Raw genomic sequence first — 25,183 nt, forward strand, 5'->3', positions numbered from 1 at the left:
GTTTAATTTACATTAGCCAAACTAAGAGAGCCTTAAAATTTCGCTAAGCTCACGGAACATGAGGTATATGTTAGAAAAAAGGAAACACAAAAGTCTTCCGTTGCCCAACATTGTTGGTCTGAAAATCACACTTTCAATTTTTCTGCTGCCAAAATTATTCAAAAAACATCTTCCATTGCATAACTGGATTTTCTAGAGGCGTTTCACATTCAAAAAAATCTTTCTGTTCTAGTTAACAATCCTAATTCCAATCCTTCTTTGCCTTCAGCCTTTAAAGAAATTATGCTTTAGTTCTGGTTTCACCAACAGATGGCGCCACTAGCTTATTTTCTGTCCAGGCTTTCCTATCTTATCTGATCATTATATCCTATCTCGTTCATTTGTGCTTTTGCAGCTGACCTTGGTGGTTTGGTAAAACCATCGAAACTAGTCCTGTTAAAATTTGAAAATAAAACGTTGATTTTTGTTGTTTGACTTTTGAATAAGTATTTGTTCGGCGTGTTATCTTTTCTTAATTAATAGAATAACTATCAACAAAAAAAAAACATTCAAGGATTTGAAAGTTGTCAAAATGGGTATTTTCATTCAAATATGATACCTGAGATTTTTCGCAATTACAATACTTCCTTTACTTCGCACAAGGAAATAAAAAGGCCTGTGCTCTATACAAATTAACATTCATGGAGGATGAAGTGCCTTTATACAAGTTTTGCTAAACCTCATCAACACTTGAGAGTGAGTGCACTCCTTATTTGCTCTTTGCCAACAAATGGTGAGTGGTGTTTGATTCGAGTTTAATTCTATTTGAACAGGCTAGTCGCATCAACATTTTTGTGGATTTCTCCACGTCAGTAAAGTATACAAGCTCATTTGCCACAGAAAATTACTATTAAATCATTAATGCCCTTAGGAAGATAGCCCTAGTGTCCTTTGTCATAATCATATAAACTAAACCAAATCAAGCCCATATTAAGGGTTGCCAAGATCTTACATCATCTGCTTGAAGTCGCAGGTATACAGAGATCAGCCAACATTACTGGCCATATTGAACAAGTTATTCATCAATTTTTTCACAAACTGGCCCTTTTTAAAATAAATAAAAGCACAGTCAAAAGTCTTTAATCTGGACGTCCATAATCCGGAATGATCTATAATCCAAACCTCAAAGCTTCAATCTTTCTGCGCATGCGTAAACGCATAATACATTTGCGCATAATACTTTTACGCATGCACGTTTAATGTATAACGGACGGTATAAGCTAAGCTAAAATTATCCAATTATCTATTTCAGTTAATGTTGCAGATTGCATTGTTCCTTAATCTTCTAATTGGATCCGGCTTATTATTTTTTGCAGACTGTTAGAGCAATTTTATAAAAGGAAGCTTGAACTTTCGATTATGTCAAAAAGAATTTCCGATTCTGGAGCTGCTAAAGGATCTACAAAACAAAAGCATGCTTCGATGTCCATCAAACAAAAAGTGGAAATGCTGCAAAAAATGGATAAAGGCATATCCTTCGTTTCTCTAACCATTCCGAAATCTGTTTATCAATTTCACGCTGCTCTGCGGGGAGGGGACAGCGCGGCACGCAATGAACTGGATGTTGATCTATCAGCACTATCCTTATCTTCAGGGCAGATGTTTTTATTTTATTCGGCTTATAATTCCTTACTAAATGTAGTATTTCATCTCGATGTACTCCGTCTTTGATATGATTTAAATCAAATTCCTCATCATTATAAATATCACAAATACACATCAAATAGTTTTCTGGTTGCAATTTTCTAATTTCGACTATGCATAATGCATGCTTTACACATGCGTGCGTTGAAAGAAATGTTTACTAAAGTAAACAAATAAATGTTAAGCTTTTTTTTTTTTTTTTTTTGTAAATTTTGATACCTTATGGATAATAATTGCTCTTTATTTCATAAATTACGGTTTCATATTTTTCATTTTATAATTTCTGCATGCCATCTTACCAGATTTAAACTGATGACCTATAATCCAGAAAAACCGATAATTCGGAATCGCCGAAGTCCCCATGAGTCCGGATTAAAGACTTTTGACTTTCCTAATACAGGGTTGCCACTCAAACAGGAGAATGAAATTCCCTGACTTTTCCAGGTTTTCCAGGTATGTTTCGAGAAAATTCCAGTCTATCCGCGTAACGTACGTTGGCTGTGCTAAGAGGTAAATTAATTATGGTATTACTTGTACTGTGTAGCAAATTCACTTAATTATTCGATAAATTTCCCAGAGGACATTTATTCTTATTTATTCTTGGTACACTTTGTTTGATAATTTTGTTTACTTTTCCGCTTAAAAACTTAATAAAATTTAAGATATATACATTGGATAACCAACTGTACGTTTTATTTAATTATTACTCATGTTCATCCCCAGTTCAACACGAGGCTAATCCGGTTCTTAGAAATCACAACACAATGCTAAAAGTTAGGTTAGATTTTAGGTAAATTTAATTTGTGTGAGGTGTATTCTTAAAAGGCACCTTAACAGTTGAAAACACAAATATAATTATAATAGGAGCTGTTTTCTCCACTGAAGATTGAGATTAGAATCTGCCCAATCTGGAATAAAATAAGGCTTTTTTTGCAGACATTCTGCAGCTAAAGGAAAGAAAGAAATCTATTTAATGATATTTTTTTACTAAATTGAGGTATTTTATATTTATTTCGCAGCATACATAAGGAAAAATATGTGCATTAAATTTCGTGATGTCATCATACTGCTAGAATTAATTTCAGGATTATGCCAGAGAAAATTTCCTGAAATTTGGAAATATTATTTACTAATGATAAATAAATTTAGAGGGAAGAAGCAACATTAAATGATATGAACAACATAAAAATAAAGATAATTACTTAAAAATTTAATTAGAATAATGAACGATATTTTAGCGAATATAGTTATATTACATGGTTATCCTAGATGATTGATTACTATTTTTTTATTTTACTGCAAAATGACAAGGTATTTATTAAAAAGAAAAGAAAAAAAAAGATTTTGCGGTAAAATCCTAGTATATGATACAGCCTTCGCATGGTTTTGCAAATTGTCATCAAGAACAAAATGACCCGTTTACTGCTTGCTCATCATGATGTCGCCAAATCCCACTGTACCATACATGGAGATTATTCTCACCAAAGAACGTCTTTGTAAAAAGCGGAGGGAAAATTTGCCAAGGGATTTGACCACGGAACGGCCAGAATTTCCCTCTCCGCGATGTGTACAGGAAATTGAGAAACACGTGTTAAGAAGAAACGTTCTTTGACAAAAAAGAAAACTACGAAAATCCATTTTTAAATTATTGCGAAAAATCCAAGAAGAAACGTTTTATCAAAGAACGTTTTTTCTTGGATTTTTCGCAATCATTTTAAAAACGGATTTTCGTAGATTTCCCCCCCCCCACACACAAAATAACTAATCCATGAATTAATTTACTTGCGCCAAAAAATATTTTCTTTTCCTTTAGAGTTTAAAGACATTTTAAATGATATTCATTTTATGAACTCTTGTTAATGTGACTTTCGAACTTCGACACCGGTTTCGAGCTTTGGCGACAGATATATCGCACATGCACAGCTGTTTCCCGCAATGATGGAACCAAGCCACGTCTGTTGCAGAGAGGTTTTCCTTCTTTATAATACATATTTTTTTAATTCTAACCTTTATGGTACCGTATACTAGGATTAAACCCATTTTGTTTCATACGAGAACAGGTACTTTCTTTAGTTCATGCACTGCACATGTGATTCTCGAGGTTACTGGAAACCAAAAGTTGCAGGAAACTTGCTTTGCCTTTCTAAAAAGACAATCAAATCGGAGCTGCGAAAATTGGCTCTATGCCAGCTGCCCGAATGACACTCACGTGATACACAATTCGTCAAAAAAGTGATCTCTTCTGACGTCGGCGCAAAACTCGCCTTTTTTGGCGGGATCGTTGTATGAAATTCCCTGACTTTTCCAGATTTTGACTAAAACACTTAAATTCCCTGACTTTTCCCTGAATTTTTTGGTCAATTTCCGAATTCCTTGACTTTTTACGGTTTTCCAGGTAGCGTGGCAACCTTGCTAATAACATATATGTTTATTTTTTTTTAATATCTAAATGATAATTTAAAATGCATTATATTTACAAACTCTAGTTGATAATTTTATGAACATGTCACATTACTGTGATTAATAAAAGATGTTTCTAATGTAGAATCATTTAGTATACAACTGCTGATACTTTATTTTATCCAATTCGTGTTTATAACCATTCATTATCTTAATTCTTTTCCACCATCATTTTATTTTAAACATATGCTCAAAATACAATAAACGCAATAATATGATTTCAAGAGAAAGGCAGACTACAAGCAAGTCACCATTTCATGCCACTCAAAGCTCCCAGTAGTTAGTAATTTGGCAAGCATATGTTTATGTAGCTTTTGCACACTGCAGAAAGCAAAATAGAAGCCATTATTAACAAATGTGTTTTTTGTGGTTTAAAAAATTTAGTGATGATAAAAGTATTCATAAGCTTTTAGATACCAATAACACCTAAAACCGTTTGAAAATAAATAACTACATATAAATGCATACAAAGTAGTGAATCAGTAGAGCTAAAAAGAAACTGTTTGAAATGAGACTAATGACATACCAATAAAAATTGCTCAAATTATTATAAAAAATATACAAATAAAAAATAAACATTACTAAACATAATCAACGAGAACTAGTATAACATTTATTATAAATATTTTAAATAATTAACCTAAACACCATTAAAGTGGTTTTAGCAAATACAGTAGCATTCTGAGTTTATTTAATCACATTAACCAAGAGATATGTATACTTTAAAAAAGCCAGATTATAAAAACAAAACAGATCATTACTACAAGAGGCATAAAAATAGAAAAAAAGCTAATATAAACTAACATACCATGATACCACCATCTGGTCTTTTTTGGGTTTTTACTACACGTTTTTACATACAATGTATTATCTGGAGGTCGTTTCTGGAAAAATAAAAAAATATGAATATTATACATTGAAAAATGAAACTGCATGCATCTCAATGCAAATAAGATATTAACTGATTATATTGACATAAATTTTAAAATTTAGAAATTTCAGAAAAATTTCCTCAAAATTTGATATATTAGTTATGAGAAATTACACAATGAAATGACATATCAATAAAATCTGCTTAAATTATTATAAAAAATCTACAAATAAAAAATAAACATTACTAAACATAATCAACAAAAACTAGTATCACATTTATTATAAATATTTTTAATAATTAACCTGAATACCACTAAAGTGTTCCTAACTTTAGTAGCAATTCTTTAGTGAACCCCACTAAAGAATTTATTCCTAAAAACAGCATAAACTATAAAATTTAACTGCCTTAATTTTTAGAGTGAAATGCTGCTGATAATTAAGAGAAACGGTGCAAAAAATAGCATTATCTGATGCACAAAAAATTAACAGCTCAAATTACTTACTTTTTCTTTACAGCTAGAAAGCATGGAAACTATACTGAGGCACACAGACTGAACAGACAGGGCAGGAGACCAGTCTTCTGTTAAAATGGATAAGCATATGTGTCCATTGCTATATACATGAGGATGCACAGGAATGTTTGGGCCAATGAATGTCACCTAAAGCAAAAAAATTATAAATAAAATAAAGCATTCTAATGATGCAAACATGAATTCTGCTTGTTACTTTTTATTAAATTTATATAAGAACAGTTCCCCCTCTTTTACATAAAATAAGCATAGGTACAAGGCAGCAATAACGATTTATTTATGGTGACTTGCCAAGATAAAATGCATTATTCTATCATGATATTAAAAACTAAAATAACAGAAAAGCTAACATTTAAATTAATAATACATCTATTAGTGTTAATGTACAAATCTAGAAAAATTATCAGTAGTTCATTAGTTCTCTCCTGTTAGTGTTTAAATACAATTTGGATTGTATCCTACTGGTCCAAGATATGAAAATCATTTGTACAGGATATACTACAGGAAACAGAACTCATATTTATATTATGCATTGGAAATTATCATTTATAATAAAAAAATGCAGTACTAGTCACTTCGACCATCAGGAAGAAGCTTGAAAGCAAACTATAAAGAAGTCCCAATTACCTAATCTATGAATTAGCCCTGCATCAGTTAAAAAAAAATCAAATGTGAAATTATATGCAAATGTTTTCTTTTTTAAAAATCCCATGCTAATCATTCTAAACACATACTTGCCAACCTAGGACACTCAAAAATCAGAAGATTTTTTTATGAAATCGGGAGATTTCTCACAATGTTGAAAAGACTTTTTAAATGATAAAAATATAATTTTTAATAATGAATTAACTTTAAATAGTTACTAATTCTTAAATGCAAGCAATGCAAAAATATCTTACACATAAAAAACATTTTTATTACTTGCATCGTTTAAGAAAGAAAAAAAAAAGACACACTTTAATCAGTTTTCATACAAATGTTATGAACAGTAGCAAATTTTGCTTTCATTAAGAAAGAAACTTCATAATTTTGTTCATAGCAATTGCCACATAGGCCTGCTTTTGCTAATAAAAGTTTTTTTAATGTGTCATCACTAATATTAAATCTAAATTTAGTCCCTGTTTCCACAGCAACACTGAAAATCCTCTCACACTCTGCATTACTATGGGGAACTGTCAAGATGGCCAACATAATTCTAGACAGTTTACTATATTTTAAAATTCCATCAGCACCATTCAGTTTTCCAATTAAACTCCACTCGGTGTCAATCCTAGCTGATTTTATAACTTCATCCAAGCTTTCTAATTGTAAACTGCAAAGTTGCGACTGCAATATTTATCAGTGACAACATCAATATCATCATCTTTCATGACTAAATGAAGTAACACAGGAAATCTGTCCAAAAAGTACCTTATATGAGAAAAAGATGCATTTGCTAGGGCAGAAACATCAGCAACTTTAGCATGCAAAATCACTTCATCGTTGACTGGAAATTTATGTAGCATGTAATCACATACTCGTCAAAAGTAACTTCTAACATAAAGATAAAACTTATTTTTCTCTTCTGAAAGTTCTTCCACTACTTTTGCATTCTCCAAAGCATTTCTTTAAAGACAGCCAGCGTGCACACACGTTTCAAAATTTTTCTCATTTCAGTATTATGCAGCTGTTGGAACTATTTCAATTTTTTCTTCCTTTTAGAACTCCTTTCAAGATAACAATATCTATCAACAATGTGTTCATCCACATTTATTAGTAAAGAAGCTGTCCCTTTTTCAGCTGCTAAATTTAAGAGTTGACAGGTGCACCTCAAAATTTGCAAATCTGAATTTTCCTTTCTTAAGAGGCGTGCAACACCAGACTTCAAGCCTACCATTACTGGTGCATTATCAGCACCAAGTGCTAAGCAATTATCAAGAGGGACTGCATTTTCTTTTAAAGTTTTAATAATTAGCTGTTCTATATTAAAGCCTGTCGAATGTCCTCCTAAAGTAGGGACAGAAAATAAACTGCACTTAATTTCTGAAGACCATGGATTAAAAAAGAAATAACAATTGGATACAGTTTTGAATCGGTATTATTGCTTCCATCCGTAGAGAGGTAGAACGAAGCTGTTTTAATGTAATCAATAACTGAAGGTTTATTTTTCAAACCCATTTCTTTAACAATTGCACCTGTTTTGATCCTTGCACTTGAGTATTTCTTAGCGATTTCACTATTGGGAAACATTTTTCTAAATAAAGCTGCGGCGTGATCCGATGCACTCAGTGGCAGGTTGTACTCCAGTAAAAAGGCAGAGAACAGACTTTCTGCAATAATAACTTTTAGGCCCTTGGTTTCCGAAGAAAAATTAATTTTTCAGTTTTTTTCAAAACAACTCATGTTGTCCTTGTGTTTTTGTGTACGCACATGTTTGAGAAAATCCGCCCTTCTACCCTGCGAAATTGAAAAATCGCAACGACAGACAGTACACATCGCAAATTTATTACATTTCCTTGAGGAAATAATGGAAGGTAAGTCAACTGTGTACGATTTTTGAAACGTACAGGAGTATATCACCTTTCTCGCAGACATAACAAAACATGATAATTTCTAAAACTCTTTCCCGAAGGCATGTGTACTCACACTACTCAAGACAAGATGAACAAAATAACTAAAGAACTTCCAAATAACAGCCTTGAGCTTGCTTTATGCTCATTGGCTAATATATGCCAGATGACACGCAGTGGAGCTTGATGCCCATTGGAGAACTGGAGAACGATGTTTCTGGATACGTACGCTCTCACTCACAAAGCAGAAATTCTCATCTGATTCACAAGGTTTTGTTTCAGATATAATCTAGAGAAAATTCAGTTGCTTTCAGACGTCCAAAATCACTTCCTTGTTGTTCATATAACGAAGTATTAAGACAAGTTCAGTAAAAATCATGAGAAATTTTAAGAATAAGAAAAAGTCGGGAGAAAGATATTGTAAATCAGATTGGCGGGAGAGCGGTCAAAAATCGGGAGTCTCCTGCCTAAATCGGGAGTTGGCAACTCTGTAAACAACATTACCCTTTTCTATACATTTAAAGAAAGGATGAATTGATTTACACCTCCTGAAATGTTCCTCTGCAACATGAAATCTGGTAAAGCATCTAACTTTCATTTATCTATGGAATACAGATTATAGTACTGTATACACATTCTTTAAAAAGTTCTCATTATGATATTAACTCTCTTGCTGCGCATCCCGTGATTTCCACGGGCAACAAGCAATAGAAGCTCCCTAAGATTATATATTTTGCAGATATAGAAGACAAAAGTTTTAAACTTAACTAATTTATTAACAATATATATAGAAATAAAAAATACAATAAATAAATTTAATAAACACCAGAAACTTAAAGAGTGTAACATTATCAAAAATTACATTTAGTTGACTATTCATTAACCCCAAGGGTTTTTTCTTTAAAGAATATTACACTATTAATGATACAGCAAATATATTACTTGATCTTTGAATACTGGCATTCAATACGCGAAAAACACATAACAGAACAAAAACTACGTGGTAATATGAATTTCACTTCACTATAAATAGGTCCAAGCTTTTTGACCAAAAAGGCACTTGAAAACTTAAACTAAACCTTGAGTGCACTTGAACTGGCAAAAGCCGCTCACTGTTGTTACACACGAGAAATCACAGCTTGGAAAACATCGCCACTAGTCCTGGAAAAACACTTGTATTGAAGATGCCGCCCATGGCAGTTGCTCAACGGAAATCACAGTTTGGAATTTGACATTGCTTAACTTTGGAAACAGGATGCCGCCCAAGGCAGTTGCTCACATTGTAGCCACTTTGCAGAATCCAGGAAAAATCATCATAGACTGGAACCACGGTACTTATCGCTGGATGGCACACATCGCAATATCATCTTCCAATGGGCACTGTAATGGCACACCAAAGAGCAATGAAACAGGAACCAGAAGAGCGATGTGAGATACTTATACCTGAAGGAGACATGACGTCATCTCACAGCAACTAATCAGCTATCGGCACGACTCGGCTTTCCAGATGACGTAACATCAAGTTTCGTTTTTGCATCTTAATGAGGCTGGAACAGTCCGTTCTTAATACAAACAGTGGCAGTGAAAAACAAAGTAGAAGTAATTGCTATATCCCTTTAGAATAAGAACTAAACCTTATGTAAAAGTTAGAACTATTTCAAGGAGGTGAGATGATGCAGAAAAACGGTTACAATAGGTCATATTTTCAACACAACATAAAAGTAGCAAAATTTGCGCAACACGGGATTGCCGCTGGTATGAATTTTTGCCATCTATTTAACTGTGCAGCCTCTCTTTCCCCGTTCAATGTTTCCTTTCAGCTTTTCTGCGATGTTTAATTGTTTATTTAGATGTGGGCTAACAGATGTCGTTAGTTGTCCACATTTCTGCCAAATATATAAGAATATGTAATGTAGCATTTTGTGCGCGCTTTTCAAAGCTCAAAGATGTCTGGCAGGAAGCATTTTGCGAGTGATATAACCTATGTTCCTGACAATATTTCCGACACTGATAGTAGTTCTGACTCTGATTTCAAGTACAGTGAAACCTTGTTACAACAATATTTTAGAGACCAAATAAATATATTGTTGTAGAGAAGCATATTGTTATATCGAGGAACAACCCACATATTTTGAGCATTTAATAAGAGTTTTTTTTTATTATTATTATTAGTTTAAGGTGCATAACATACTACTTTTAAGTCTATATTTAGAAGAAATTAATTTGTAAAATACTAATAATAGTGGTTTAAATATTAAAAAAATAAATAAATAAGATAAATTCAGAAAATAAGCACAGAAATATTCACATACCTGAAAACACTTTTTATTGAAAATAATCCAATATTTTTGTTTGTTTATTGATTTTTTTAACTGTTAAGTTCATCAATACTGTATGCATTGAGTCTAGAGCACGAAAATGTTCTTCATTTGTCGACGGAAGGCTTGAAAAAAATGTCCGTAGAGAATTCACAGATTGAAGAGCTTCCTGGGATGACAATAAGGACTGCGATGGACCTGTATTATCATCATCATCAATATCATCATCATCTTCATCATTGTTTCCTATCTCATCAGTAATTTCAGAGAGAATATCTTCATCAGTAACTCCTGCGAAAACCATCTGCTGTTAAATAGTCTTCTATACAATTCCAAACTTTTTACCGCTTGTTTCCTCAAGTTGGGATACGGATTTTTTGATGTGCAAAACACATTCTTGATCATCTGAGAGATCATTGTCTATGGAATTTTCATCATTATCAGATTTCTTATCTTCCATAACACAAAGACCGGCCTTTTTCCAGCAATTCCGAATGGTTTTTTCTGTTACTTCCCACCAACTTCCAGCAATATTGTCACACGCTTCCTTGACATTTACAGCTTTGAAAGGGTCTTCTACTTTATTTTCAAAGTTTACAAGTATGGAGTCCACCAACCGTTTTCTGTAATATCCTTTGAAGCACTTAATTATGCCCATATCAAGAGGCTGTAAAATTGAAGTGCAATTGGCAGGGAAAAAAGCGATTTCGATATTTTGTAGCTTTGGAAATGACGTGTGAGCACCGCAGTTATCTATCAACAAAACGATTTTTTTTCTTTCTCTTCTTCATTTCATTGTCAACTTCTGTAACCATTCGGAAAAAAATTTAGATGTCATCCAAGCCTTCTTATTTGCTTTATACTCCACGGGAAGACTTTTCACGTTCTTAAAGCACCTTGGCTTCAATGATTTACCAATGACGAGCGGTTGTATTCTATGCGTTCCTGTGCTATTTGTACACAGAAGAACAGTCAGTCTCTGCTTTGATTTCTTCCCTCCATAACACTTTTCACCCTTGAATGCCAATGTTCGATCGGGTAGGAGGTGGAAAAACAGCCCAGCTTCATCTGCATTATAAATGTCTTCTGGAGCATACTTTTCTAAGATTTCTTTCATCTTGTTTTGCCGCCATTCATTTGCGTCGTTTATCGGGGCTGACTTTTTCTCTCCGTGAACTTCTTGGAAAGTTATTCCATGACGATCTCGAAAACACATTAACCAACCATTGCTAGCTTTGAAAGTTTCGTTCCCTAGCATTGCTGCAAATTTCCGTGCTTTTGCACATAATAAAGGTTCATTTATTGGGACATTTGTTGCTCTCATCTCTTGAAACCATTTTAAAACAGAAGCATCAATGTTTTCATTTGTCGCAACTTTCAGTCGTTTTCGCTCTGGGTTAATTTCATTTGAAGTTACAGCATCTTCGATTTGCTTTCTCTTCTTTAGGAACGTTGCAACTGTCGATTGCGATAATCCATGTTTCTTAGCCGCATCAATCTGCTTCATTTCCTCATCAATATCATTGATAACGTTCAGTTTATCTCGAAAAGATGGTTGCTTTCACCCTGCGATCTTAGGGAACAATATCGCGTGAAAGAAAGAAAAGTTTAAACCAAATGTTTCGCGTAGAACTCAAAATCGTTAAAGACTATAAAACAACCTTTGAACTCACTTTTCAGTACGTCACTTAACAACATCCCGCCTCCGTCTCCCCCTGTTCCTCTAACAAAGGGCACTTGTTCTGTGACAAGGTGACCAGACAGGTCTAGATGTCCTTAAACCTTATCAGAATTCCAAAGCTTACTGGGAAATGAGACTAGGCATACATTTACACTTCACCCCCCTCACCCACTCCAATTCCCAAAAGGGTGGTCTTCATCTGTTTTGAAATCTGAACAATAGCTATTTATTCAGGGATAAGTTGAATATCCACAATGAGTCTTAATAGACGGAAAAATTAACAAAACAAAACAAAAAAAAAAAAAAAAAGTATTTGAAAATCAAAATATTATTATAAAGGGAGAAAATAATACTGAAATTTAGATTGAAAAAATCGTTTTACAGAGGTTTATCGTTCTAGAGAATATAGCAATATTGAGGGGAGATTAACATTAGTTTATATGCAAAATCACTGGGACCACAAAACATTATCGTAGTAGAGGGAGTTATTGTTGTATCGGGTATCGTTGTAGCGAGAGTTTACTGTATATTGAAGATAGTTATAGCAAAACTGATGAGAATTTCTCGGAATCCTCTGCAGATAGTGATGAATCTGAAAATTCAATTTCTATTGAAAACGTTCGACAGTGGTGCAAAATTCATATACAGTACAAAGTCCATAATCCGGATGTCCATTATCCAGAATGATCCATAATACAGACCTCAAAGACACAAACTTTTTTTGGTATGCTTTATGCATGCGCATAATGCGTTTACGCATGCACATTTTATGTACAACGTACGGTATAAGCTAGGCGAAAATTATCTTTACTGATTTTAGGGCATTTCAGTTAATTTTGCAGATTGTGCTGTTCCTTAATCTTCTAATTGTATCTGGCTTATTATTTTTTGCAGACTGTTAGAGCAATCTCATAAAAATTAAGCTTGAACTTTCGATTATGTCAAAAAAACTTTCCAATTCTGGATCTGCCAAAGGATCACAAAGCGAAAGCATGTTTTGATATACCGCTTCCGATAGTGAAGAAAGTGACTGAGAGGTTACTGAAAACGAAAAAATTTCGATTGGCAAGTTAGCGGTATTTTCGACACAGCAATTGCAGGACTTGAACAGTGGAACTGAACAAGAAATTATGTTTGTTTATAGAATTAAAGAGAAAATATTAACAAAAAAAACCAAGCAACTTAAACAACTTACATTGAAAGAAATGTTTAATAAAGTCAACAAATAAACATTAAGCTTTTTTTTGTAAATTTTGATACCCTTTAGATCATAATTGCTCTTTATTTCATAAATTACGGTTTCGCTATCTTACCAGATCTAAATTGATGATCTATAATCCGGAAAAACCCTTAATCTGAAATTGCCGAAGTCCTGACGAGTCCGGATTATGGACTTTGTACTGTATATGTTTTGATTGATTGAAAAAAATTGATATATATGATATATATAATATATATGTTTTACCTTTTTATTTTATAAAATAAATCATAATTTAACCAATATTAATTTTCAAAATTTTCCTTTTATATAATTATTTTTCAATTTTAGTATTCTGACAACCTTTTTCTATGATCTAATTCTATATTAAAAAAAATTCTTTTACAAAAAATTTTTGTATATTTTAACTCTAAAATATATGTAGATTTGAAATATGTAATAAAAAAAATATGCAATTTTTTAACCTATTTTGATAAAAAAAAAAAGTACGCAGTGTGCTAAAGAGTTATTTTATGCAAAAATCTATGTAAGTTTTATTACTTTAACTGAATCTAATTATAAACAAAATACTACATTTTTAGCAATTACATCACAGCCTGTCTGCATAGCAGACAAATTAAAAACCAAACAAAACAAGTATAACAAATATGTATGTCAATATATATATGTATATATTTTAGAATATGGGATGCCCAGACGGTATAGTGGTTAGGGAAGCCTACTGCGTTACCAAAGGGTCCGGGTTCGAATTCTAGAGAAGGCATGGTTGTAAACTGTCCATCCCTTCATAGAAGGTAACGGTGGCTTTGAATTAGGTGCCTACACAATAAAATGGCTACCACTTCTGGCCTTAGTAGTAGCCTAGCCTAAGTCAGCTAAGTGCCCGCATTACAGGGAAAAAATATTTTAGAATACATTTTGAAATGAAAAGAAAAACAATTCAGTAAATATAGCTTTAAAGGGGGGGGAAATTTATTAAATACAGTATACGCATCTTACAGCTTGTCATCAACAGTATATTAAAAAGCATATTTAAATGCATGAATTAAAAATTTTTATCAATGCATTTTAAATTTTTTATCATACAGTTTAAGCATCTTCTGTGTTAAGCCACTGTTATCAATACTATATTAAAAAGCATATTTAAGTGCATAAATTAGAAATTTTTATCAATGCATTTGTAATTAATTTATCTACTGTACTGTAACTAGGACAAGTTTCAATACAAGTGATAAAACTTTTAAGCATTTATATCATTTCATAATTGAATTTAGCACTTTTTTGCATTTCAAAGCCTTGGATCAAAAGCTAACAAACTCATGGGCATCATGGTTACAATAATAAAAATAAATATAATAATTAATCTATAATTATTTCAAAAAAAGTAAATTTATGCAGATTATCATATTCTAACAATTTGTTTTGCTAATGTGAAAATGTTTATGAATAAATATTGCTATAGCATGTTGTTCATAACTGTTGCTAGCTATGCAAGAAGACTGCAAAACTGTTTTTGTGCAATAAAATAAGTTGCTGCCACACAATAATCAGATAAAATGAAATTATTTTCTTAGTACCAACCACTACAAAAGCAATGTTACCCATACCTTTGCATACTCTGCTTACTCGAAATGTAAATTCCCAATATGACAAGTTTATATATAACTATATATAATTGCTGTGACTGCGGATAATGCAGATAGAAAATAGTACATTGTACATGGTCAGATGTTTTTAAGCAGTCGAAAATTGATTCATTTAGTCATTATCTAGATGCAATTAAGATTCAAGCTTTGTCACAAGTTTAATTGTACAATTCTTACAATCTTAAAAATCACAAGAATAAAATAGGAACTTTTACTAAAATTTTTCATTACAATTATGAATGTTTGCTGTTCTAATATCCAAAATTTTGGCGAAACATGTGATGGAGTTAGCTTAGTTCGAAATTCATTAAAAATTTTCCCCCGACGTGCCATAGTGAACTTCGAATTGGGCTAATCGACCATTTACTGCTTCTTAATTTATTTTTAACTCGATTACTTAGTTAATACTTTTACTATGTTTTAAATATATACCTTAATTAGTTTAGCATATAGCTTACTATTATTGTTGATTTTTACATGTAAATAATCAAATGTTATATTTTTCTCCTTTAACACATTTCATTGCAACTTATTTTGCTTATGTTAAAGTGTTCACGGAACCACAGTATTTAAGCAGCTTTTTAGCATTCGTACTAGAATTTATCTTTTAATTTCTTTAATTTTGCAGCACAATGCGCAAAATTTTTGACCACATTTTATCGTTTTTATCGTTTGATCGTTGTTTTATCGTTGTTTAACCGTCTTTTATCGTTTGTTCTTTCTACTTTACTTTAAATTATATATATATATACACAGTATGTATTCTTTAATCCGTATGTCCATAATCCGGACCTTAAAGCTACAAACTTTATGCGCATGTTAATGCATAAAGTTTACGCACGTGCATAATATGTTTATGCATGTGCGCTTAATGCGCGGGTCCGCTACTCATGCGCGTAAAGAGAAGAGATACTGTTTATAGAGAGAGACTTTTTATAGAAGAAAGAATTAAAGAGAAAGTATTAGCACAAAAAAATGAAGCAACTTAAACAACTTACATTGAAAAAAATGTTTAATAAAGTAAACAAATAAATATTGAGCTCTTTTTTTTGTGTGTGTGTGTGTGTAAATTTTGATACCCTTTAGATTATAATTGCTCTTTATTTCATAAATTATGGTTTCATATTTTTAATTGTATAATTTCTGCATGCCATCTTACCAGATTTAAATTGATGATCTATAATCCGGAAAGTCCCGATGAGTCCGGATTGCGGACTTTGTACTGTATATGAAGTCTGATTTTTTTTATTTGTATTTATTTTACAAAGCTCCTACTGTTACACGGTGAAGTATGAACAAATGCGAGAGGAATAAATTGTGTGCTTCAGTTAAGTGTAAATCAGTTTGTGCAATCTGAAAAGTATTCAAGTGAAAACAATGAATTGTGATTTATAATGGTCTATGATGCTTTCAAGCAAAGGTATGAACATAATTTTAAAATGTCTTTTGTTTTATTAAAGGAATATTTATGGATGAAGTTCCAAATACTGTGCAACACATGTATATTTAAATAATGCAATATTCTTGTCAAGAAGTGTGTGCATAACTACACTTAAATGAAGTGTTCTGCTATCTTAGTGCCAACATGCACCACATATTCAGCTCCTGCCTTAGACTATTAAAAAAGTGTTAACAAACAAGAAGAATAAAATAACCCAAGTAAACCTTATGCATCATTCGGACTTCACTGCATATCCATAAAATCGGAACACACTACTTCCTTGTTATAGCAGACCCCAACCACATTTGGTGATTTTAGATCTTAGCTATAATTTCACCAAGTTTATGACGCACGAATGTAAAAATAAACTATACAATACAGTAAAAAGTCTGTAATCTGGACTCGTCGGGACTTCGGCGATTCCGGATTCCAGATTTTTCTCGATTATGGATCATCAATTTAAATCTGATAGGATGGCATGCAGAAATTATACAATTAAAAATATGAAATATTTTAATAACCTGAATTATGAGAATGCTACTGCTCCCAGGAGTACTTATGTATTAACGCAACTACCTTGGTGCAATTTGGTGATTTTTTTACAGATGAAAAGGTGAAAGCTACTTATTGGGTGCAAGTTGGTGGTTTTCGCACCTTTTTTAAAAAAAGATTCCCAAACCATCGATATTTATCGCAAGTCAGTAAACATTATCAGCATACAAAAAGAAACCACACTTTAGCAATTTAAAACACAAATTTGAATAATTAAATAAAGCATGATGGATTAAAAAATAAAGTACTTGCAAAAACACTTAAAAACAACACACTTCTTCAAATATTTCTGTAACTGTTTTGTGTAATTATTCTCCTGAAGTACATGACGTTCTGTTTTCGCTTAAAAAAAATCAGAGAATTGCACAGACTCAGCTTTGTGCTAAAACGTTTGGTAACAGCAGCTATCCAGGAAATGTATTTCACCATTACTCCCTTTAGAAAATTTCCAGCAAAATTCTGTATTCTTGCAGAAATTTCACTACAGTTTCTTCCATTGCTCAAATTACACAAGCTTATATTTTAAAACTAAGTTTACGGCAAAAAAAAAAAAAAAAAAAAAAAAAAAAAAAGAGCGATTTATTTATAAAATACCATTTAAATTTGGAATAAAATGAAAAATACAAACATAAATGGTAGCATTGTTTGACTGAAGGTTTGTTATGAGCATGATTTCCAGAAAAATAGTTACGCACATGGTTGCCAAACATTGGCACATTCTGAAAATTTAGCAACTTCTACTAAGGTAGTTGCGTTAGTATGTAAAGCTGCGTTCGTGCGTAAAGCGTTAACCAATCAGAAGACAGAGGCGACATTTGTCGGATGGCCAGAGACTGCGCGAGTTGACTTACGTTCAACTTTTTTATGCTTGACATGTCAGTTTCACGCATCTTGTTTCAAACGTCCAGTTCATACCATGGTTTTTAAATGATTGCACTTTCAAAAATTCTTCTTGATAAAAAAAAAGCCAAATGGTCTAATCTTAGTAAAATTTCAGATTAATAAAAAAAAATGCATACACTAATAGAATAAATAGCTTTATAAATTATTTAAAGGAAAATTCTGAAGTTCATTAATAGTAATAAACCTTAATAATCAACCATAAATGATACGTGGTTGATAATTTTTACAGAATAATGTAAAGCAATAGATTGTTGCAAAAAAATAGGGATGGATTTTGAAATCCCAGATTCTGAATTTTTCTTAAAATATATCTACATCAGTTTAGGTTAGCTCTTGTTGCCTAGTTGCTAAAACGTTGGCTTCTTGAGTTAAAGATTTTGGATTCAAGCATCACCAGTGGTGGTGTAATGGAATTGGTATTTTTAAAAAAATACAGAAAATATTATGGCTAGTTTCAGAGTAGCTCAGATGCTTCTTCAGTTTCCTGAAGGTGAAGCGTGAAAAACGATGCTTGCCCACAAGGTACCTTAGCGCAGAAGTAACACGCTCAAATAAAAAAATTCAGCTTTTACTAGAGGCTTGTATTGTGGGTTCGGGCCTTGCTTTTTCCTACCTTCGATTGATGGTACGAATATACTTTTTTTTTAAAATCTACTGCGACTTTTTTTTTTGGGGGGGGGGGGTGACACAAGAAACCTGCACTTATTTTTCATCATTCACACAAACCTAATTTTCGCTCGGCATTGTGGGCATTATCCTTCTTTCGACAATGAGCCTTTGGTGTAATTCATAAGAAGATCTGACTACTATGATCTGATTCTATTTCGGCTGACATGGGACTAGCAAAAGCAATACTGGTATTAGTATAAAGGAATCCCGATATCCGGAATCGCCAAAGTCCCAAAGAGTCCAGATTACGGACTTTGTACTGTACCTTTTAGTAACATCATGTCACCAAAATAGTTACACTTAACTATTTTGGTGACATACTGCTTTGCTTTTTGGTCAATTTTCTGCAAGGGTGCAGTACCAAAAAAAACTGGTAATGATGTATGTAGTGTTCGATTTATCTCTTCTATGTAGTTATTTTTTTCTTAGAAAAGGACACTAAAGCATTATTCTTGAATATAAAAACAAATACTTAACACTACACAAATGAAAATGATTCCATTAATCAGTTTAATAGTTAACATATTAAGATTTTAATTCCATGAATTAAAATTTTTTCCAACTTCAGAAAACAGCAAGATAAAGAAGGGAGCCCTTAAAACGGTCATTTTTATGAGTCATTCAGCCACATGCATTCCAAATGCCGCACAGCATGCCGAAAAATACTCATCACTTTTATTAATGGATCTTCCCCATGCTTCTGTTAGATAATGTGGAAGCAAATCACTAAAAGTGGTAGATCACATAATACACTATTACTAAAAAACTCTCTATGCTTTCCAGATGATTAACACATTTCATAAAGAACCATTAAATAATATAGTCCATAAGGATCTTTGCAAAACTTTCAAGAAATAATGAAGAGAATAAAAGGATCATTCAATGAAATAATGAGAAAAATTAAGAAGAAAATACACAGTGATTTCCCACATGTTGGAGGCATGACACATGTGACATGCCTCCAATATGTGGGAAAGGTAGATAAACTACAGTAATGAATGCCACATAGTCCAAGGACAATAAGAATTAATAAACTTCCATATAAAAATAACTCTATGCTCACTTATCATGAAATCAGCAGCGCAACCTATATCTGATTTATATAGTGTTACAGAACATGAATACTAGTGTCACTGAGTTATAAATTTACCAGTCTAAGAATCTTTCATATACAAAATGTGAAAAATGAAACCCATTTTCTGCTTGCATTCGATACTTAAGGGGGGTCATTTGTCATAAAAATAAAATTCAACATTACAGAATACTCAATTGCTAATTACATTTTGATATACAATTGTCCATATGCACCACAATTGCTACCCTTAAAAATACAGCCTAGAAATATAGCAGCATAAATTTATACCATCAACCCATACATAACTTATTAATATGAATCTACTTTCAAAATGTAACTCATTTTTAAATTACATTTTTAGTATAATTTAAAATATAAATTAAATGTTCTGCTGTGAAACATGTATTTATTGCGAAACCAAACATTTTATTTTACGTAGTAACAAAACATACAATCCAACATAATGAAAAAAAATGGATAAACTTTTTTTATAACTAATTAAAATAAATGCAATTTCAATAGATTATAAAGCTTTGCTTAAAATAAAAATTACTTAAAAAATCATAGAAACAAAAATATGCAATATCAGCGAGATTGCTGGGATTGAGTAGAGGCACAAAGTTATTCCAACTTTGATAAATATTCAGAAGTTTTTAACTTCGTGCAAATTTCGAGACTTTCGTCGTTAAGCATATTTCTTAATTTGTTTCTAATAATGATCATATCTGAAAATAATTTTTCACAGAAGTATGTAGATCCAAAAATTGTCAAGATGTCAAATGCATATGTTTTCACTTGGTCATAAAAATCACGAAGACAGTTCCAAGTTTCAAATGTAATTTCTTCCTTCTCTCTACATTTTGAAAGATCCATTCACTGGTATCTGGCAGTCAATTTCCTTTACTCTCTAGTTAAGTTTTCTAGTTATGAGTGCAAATTTATGAACTTTTCTGTCCATAGATCTTTGTTTTTCAAATCTAACAACTGTAACTCAGCTCTATCAATGGTTGGAAATGGTGTAAAATTCAAATCTCGCACCTTTGTCACTAGCAGCTTTGTTAAAAATGACAGAGTAGGCTTTTCAGATCTAAAATCTTTAAAACGAGTCTTAAAAGACTCTTGTATTTTTTACAATAGCTGTGACAAAAAATGCACTGTTAATATTACAACCTGAATTGTTTCTGTAATCTGTTAAAGATTCAAAATGTAGTAAGTGTCCTTCTCCATGTCGAATAAATAATGTTAATTGTTGTTCAAACAAAAGTATAGCTTCTAAAAGAGTGTGTGAAATATTACCTCTCGCTTGTAGATTTTTATTCAAGTTGTTTATATGCAATGTCATAATAATGGAAAAATAAAAATTTTATAGCCATTCATCATTACTTAACTCAGGATACTCAATTCCTTTTTAAGGCAGGAATGTCTCGAAATGTTCAAGGAATGAAGCAAAATGTTTCAGTATTGAGACTGTGGACAGCAACGCAAATTGTTTTACAAAAGATCAGATGGTTATTTACTTCCTCTAATAACCCAGAAAACTATGTGCGAGAAAGTTTTTTTGCCATTATCCGAGTTGTGACTAAATCCATCATAAATACATTATCTTTTGGAAACGTCTGTGCACAAAGTGATTCCTGATGACTCATGCAGTAAAACAAAAGCATGTCATACATGCACTTTTCTTTGAAGAGTGAAACAAAGCCTCTGATTTTACTCATCATACTTGGTGCTTCATCTGTAGCAATGGAAACCAATTTATTTAGGTTGATTTCATTTGTCCTCAAGTATTTCAGAATAGCAGTACCTGTATCTTCACCGAGAGTTTGATCCTTAAGGGGCGGTGGTGCTAGTAAGTCTTCATGAAGACCTGGTTCGGACACATACCACACTACTAGTGTAACTTATGCTACATCTTTTACATCATGACTCATCACATGCAATAGAAAATGCAGACAATACTTTCAAGTCTTCAGTTTGTTGACTTGTTACATTTTTCTCCGCCTGAACAGTTCTCTTGTGGTCTTTGCTGACAATGGAGTGACCATTACTTTTCTTCATTGTCATTCTTATTTTTAAAATCTTGAAGGTGATCAGCCATATTTAAAATGCACTTTTTAACATATTCTTCATCAGTGAAGGGTTTTCCAGCAAAACCGGCTGCGGTAATATTAGTAAAAGAGTTCATCCAGCTGCTAAATAATGATGTCGATTTTTAATTCTATGACGTAATCTCACCTTCCTTTCCTTCCTCTCAAAGAGGATATTTTTTAGCAAGAAATTTATGTTTTGTTAAAAAAAATTATGCTCAATATTTGACAATATTTGATAATTTTTAATAATAATGATTAATAGCAGATTAGGCATGCTGAAAGATCCAGAGTATTTTGTATAAATGCATAGCTTTTCATCGATTCACTTTTAAATTCCCTGTGTACATCTTGAATTTTATGTTGCTGGTAAGACCCGTGTAATGCTAGAGGGCGCTGAGAGCGTCATTGAGTGTGTTCAGTTGATGGAAGGTGTGACGCAGTGATGATGTAAGATTGTGATATTATTATACTCCATTAAATCAATTTATATTTTATTGATTGGTGATTATAGATTTTTGATTTATTCATATTTAATGTGATATTACGTTCTGCTAACTCACCATATATTCGAAACTTGGATTACCACTGAATTTTCAAACCACTGATGCGCATTTTGTGTACATCGGCCATTAGAAAACCAGGAAGAGAATCTTTATATAATTATTGAAACTGAATTATTACCTTTATAGAAATTAAACATGGCTGAAAATCTGTCAAAGTTGAAAAAGAAACGCACTTCCGTGCGTTCGATGTTGACGAAATTAATTAACAAAATAGAAGTTGCTATCAACAATGAAAACGAAACAGTTGATCAGTTAGAAGCATTTTTGGAACAATTAGTCAGAAAAGAAACTGACTTAAAATTCTTTAAATAATGAAATTGAAAATCTTTTGAGCACCGAGACAATATCTGAAGATATAGAAGATTCAGAAGAAATCAAAAGAAAAAATAATTTTTTGGAAATCGAAACTTCATGCTAAAATAAAGAAAATGAATTCTGATTCTATCCAAGTTGATACAGTTTCACAAAACATTCAGTTGATTAATAATGAAACTGAAAATATAAATATAAAATTGCCTAAACTACATTTCAGTAAATATTATGATAATTATTCTGGTTAGTTACACTTTTACAATATATTTGAAAGCTCTGTTTATAATAATCCTAAATTAAGCAAAGTTGACAAATTTAATTATTTGAAATCCTATGTCAGTGGTATCGCGGCAGCATGTATTACTGGATTTGCTTTAAGTGATGAAAATTATGATAAAGCACTTGATTTATTGAAAGAAAGGTTCGGAAAAAAAACATTTTGATTAACACTCATTTGAGTATTTTGCCGAATTTAACTCTGGTTAAAAATCCTAACGATGTTATAAGTTTATGAAATTTATATGATAATGCGGAAATGCAGATCAGAAGCTTAGATTCTTTAAGAATTACAGGTGAATCATATTCAAATCTATTGACACCAATTTTAATGAAATTAATTACTTCAGAATTCGTTTCAAAATTTAATCGCATTCAAGGCGACAAAGAATTTGACTTAAAAACTCTTTTGCAATTCATTAATAAAGAAATTCAAAGCCGCGAGAGATCCTTTCCAATAAATAATTATAAATTATGGAATCAGCGAGTGCACTTACTTTAAACGTAAGAGAAAATAAAAAATAAATACAGTCAAAAGTCATTAATCCGGACTCGTCGGGACTTCGGCTCTTCCGGATTATAGATCATCAGTTTAAATCTAGTAAGATGGCATGAAGAAATTCTAAAATTAAAAATATGAAACCATAATTTATGTAATAAAGAACAATTATGATCTAAAGGATATCAAAATTTACAAAAAAAAAGTTTAATATTTATTTGTTTACTTTATTAAATATTTCTTTCAATGTAAGTTGTTTAAGTTGCTTCGTTTTATGTGATAATACTTTCTCTTTAATTCTATAAACAGACATAATTTCTTGTTCAGTTACAAGTTCCGCTGTTCAAGTCCCGTAATTGCTGTGCCGAAAATACTGACTAACTTGTCAAACGAAATTTTTTCGTTTTCACTAACCTCTCTGTCACTTACTTCATATCTTTATCCATTTTTTGCAGCAATTCCACTTTTTGTTTGATGGACATTGAAACATACTTTCGTTTTGTAGATCCTTTGGCAGCTCCAGAATCGGAAATTCTTTTTGACATAATCGAAAGTTCAAGCTTACTTTTATAAAATTGCTCTAACAGTCTGCAAAAAATAATAAGCCGCATCCAATTCGAAGATTAAGGAACAACGCAATCATCAACATTAACTGAAGTAGATAATTTTAGCTTATACCTTCCGTTATACATTAAACACGCACGCGAAAACGTATTATGCGCTTGCGCACAAGCAAATGCACAGTCGTAAAGGTCTTACGCGCACGCGTAAATGCCTATGCACATGAGCAGAAAGTTTTTTGCTATGAGGTCCGGATTATAGATCATTCCGGCTCATGGGTGTCCGAATTAACGACTTTTGACTGTATTCTACTTCTGTTAGACATAACTCTTCAAGACCTCCGCATAAGAGGGAGCATTCTTTTCCCTTCCCACACACACATGAATTCCTGGCGTCAGACAAAAATGTAATGTCTTTATTTTGTAACAAAGGTTTAAAATAAAAAATGTTTAAAATAAAATGATGGTGAAAAAGAATTAAGATAATGAATGGTTATAAACACAAATTGGATAAAATAAAGTATCAGCAGTTGTATACTAAATGATTCTACATTAGAAACATCTTTTATTAATCACAGTAATGCGACATGTTCATAAAATTATCAACTAGAGTTTGTAAATATAATGCATTTTAAATTATCATTTAGATATTAAAAAAAAATAAACATATATGTTATTAGCAGGGTTGCCACGCTACCTGGAAAACCGGAAAAAGTCAGGGAATTCGGAAATTGACCAAAAAATTCAGGGAAAAGTCAGGGAATTTAAATGTTTTAGTCAAAATCTGGAAAAGTCAGGGAAATTTCATACAACGATCCCGCCAAAAAAGGAGAGTTTTGTGCCGACGTCAGAAGAGATCACTTTTTTGGCGAATTGTGTATCACGTGAGTGTCATTCGGGCAGCTGGTATAGAGTTAATTTTCGCAGCTCCAATTTGATTGTCTGTTTAGAAAGGCAAAGCAAGTTTCCTGCAACTTTTGGTTTCCAGTAACATCGAGAATCGCATGTGCAGTGCATGAACTAAAGAAAGTACCTGTTCTCGTATAAAACAAAATGGGTTTAATCCTAGTATACGGTACCATGAAGGTTAGAATTAAAAAAATATGTATTATAAAGAAGGAAAACCTCTCTGCAACAGACGTGGCTTGGTTCCATCATTGCGGGAAACAGCTGTGCATGCGCAATATATCTGTCGCCAAAGCTCCAAACCGGTGTCGAAGTTCGAAAGTCACGTTATCAAGAGTTCATAAAATGAATATCGTTTAAAATGTCTTTAAAGGAAAA

General features: G+C 32.2%; 1 protein-coding gene across 1 annotated transcript in view; it reads right to left on the minus strand.

The window, feature by feature from the left end:
* The window catches only part of LOC146996258 (ubiquitin-conjugating enzyme E2 W), a 49,878-nt gene that overhangs the window by 8,164 nt on the left and 16,531 nt on the right, over window positions 1–25,183 (minus strand). The window contains exons 4-5 of the mRNA XM_085820569.1: window positions 5,520–5,675; window positions 4,952–5,027 (exon numbers count right to left, since the gene is read on the minus strand). Of these exons, the coding sequence (XP_085676695.1) occupies window positions 4,952–5,027; window positions 5,520–5,675 (232 nt within the window). The remainder of the gene's footprint in view (window positions 1–4,951; window positions 5,028–5,519; window positions 5,676–25,183) is intronic.

This window comes from Stegodyphus dumicola, chromosome 7, assembly GCF_044657685.1.
Source record: "Stegodyphus dumicola isolate Sdum_Otavi_A_Nest chromosome 7, ASM4465768v1".
NCBI lineage: Eukaryota > Metazoa > Arthropoda > Arachnida > Araneae > Eresidae > Stegodyphus > Stegodyphus dumicola.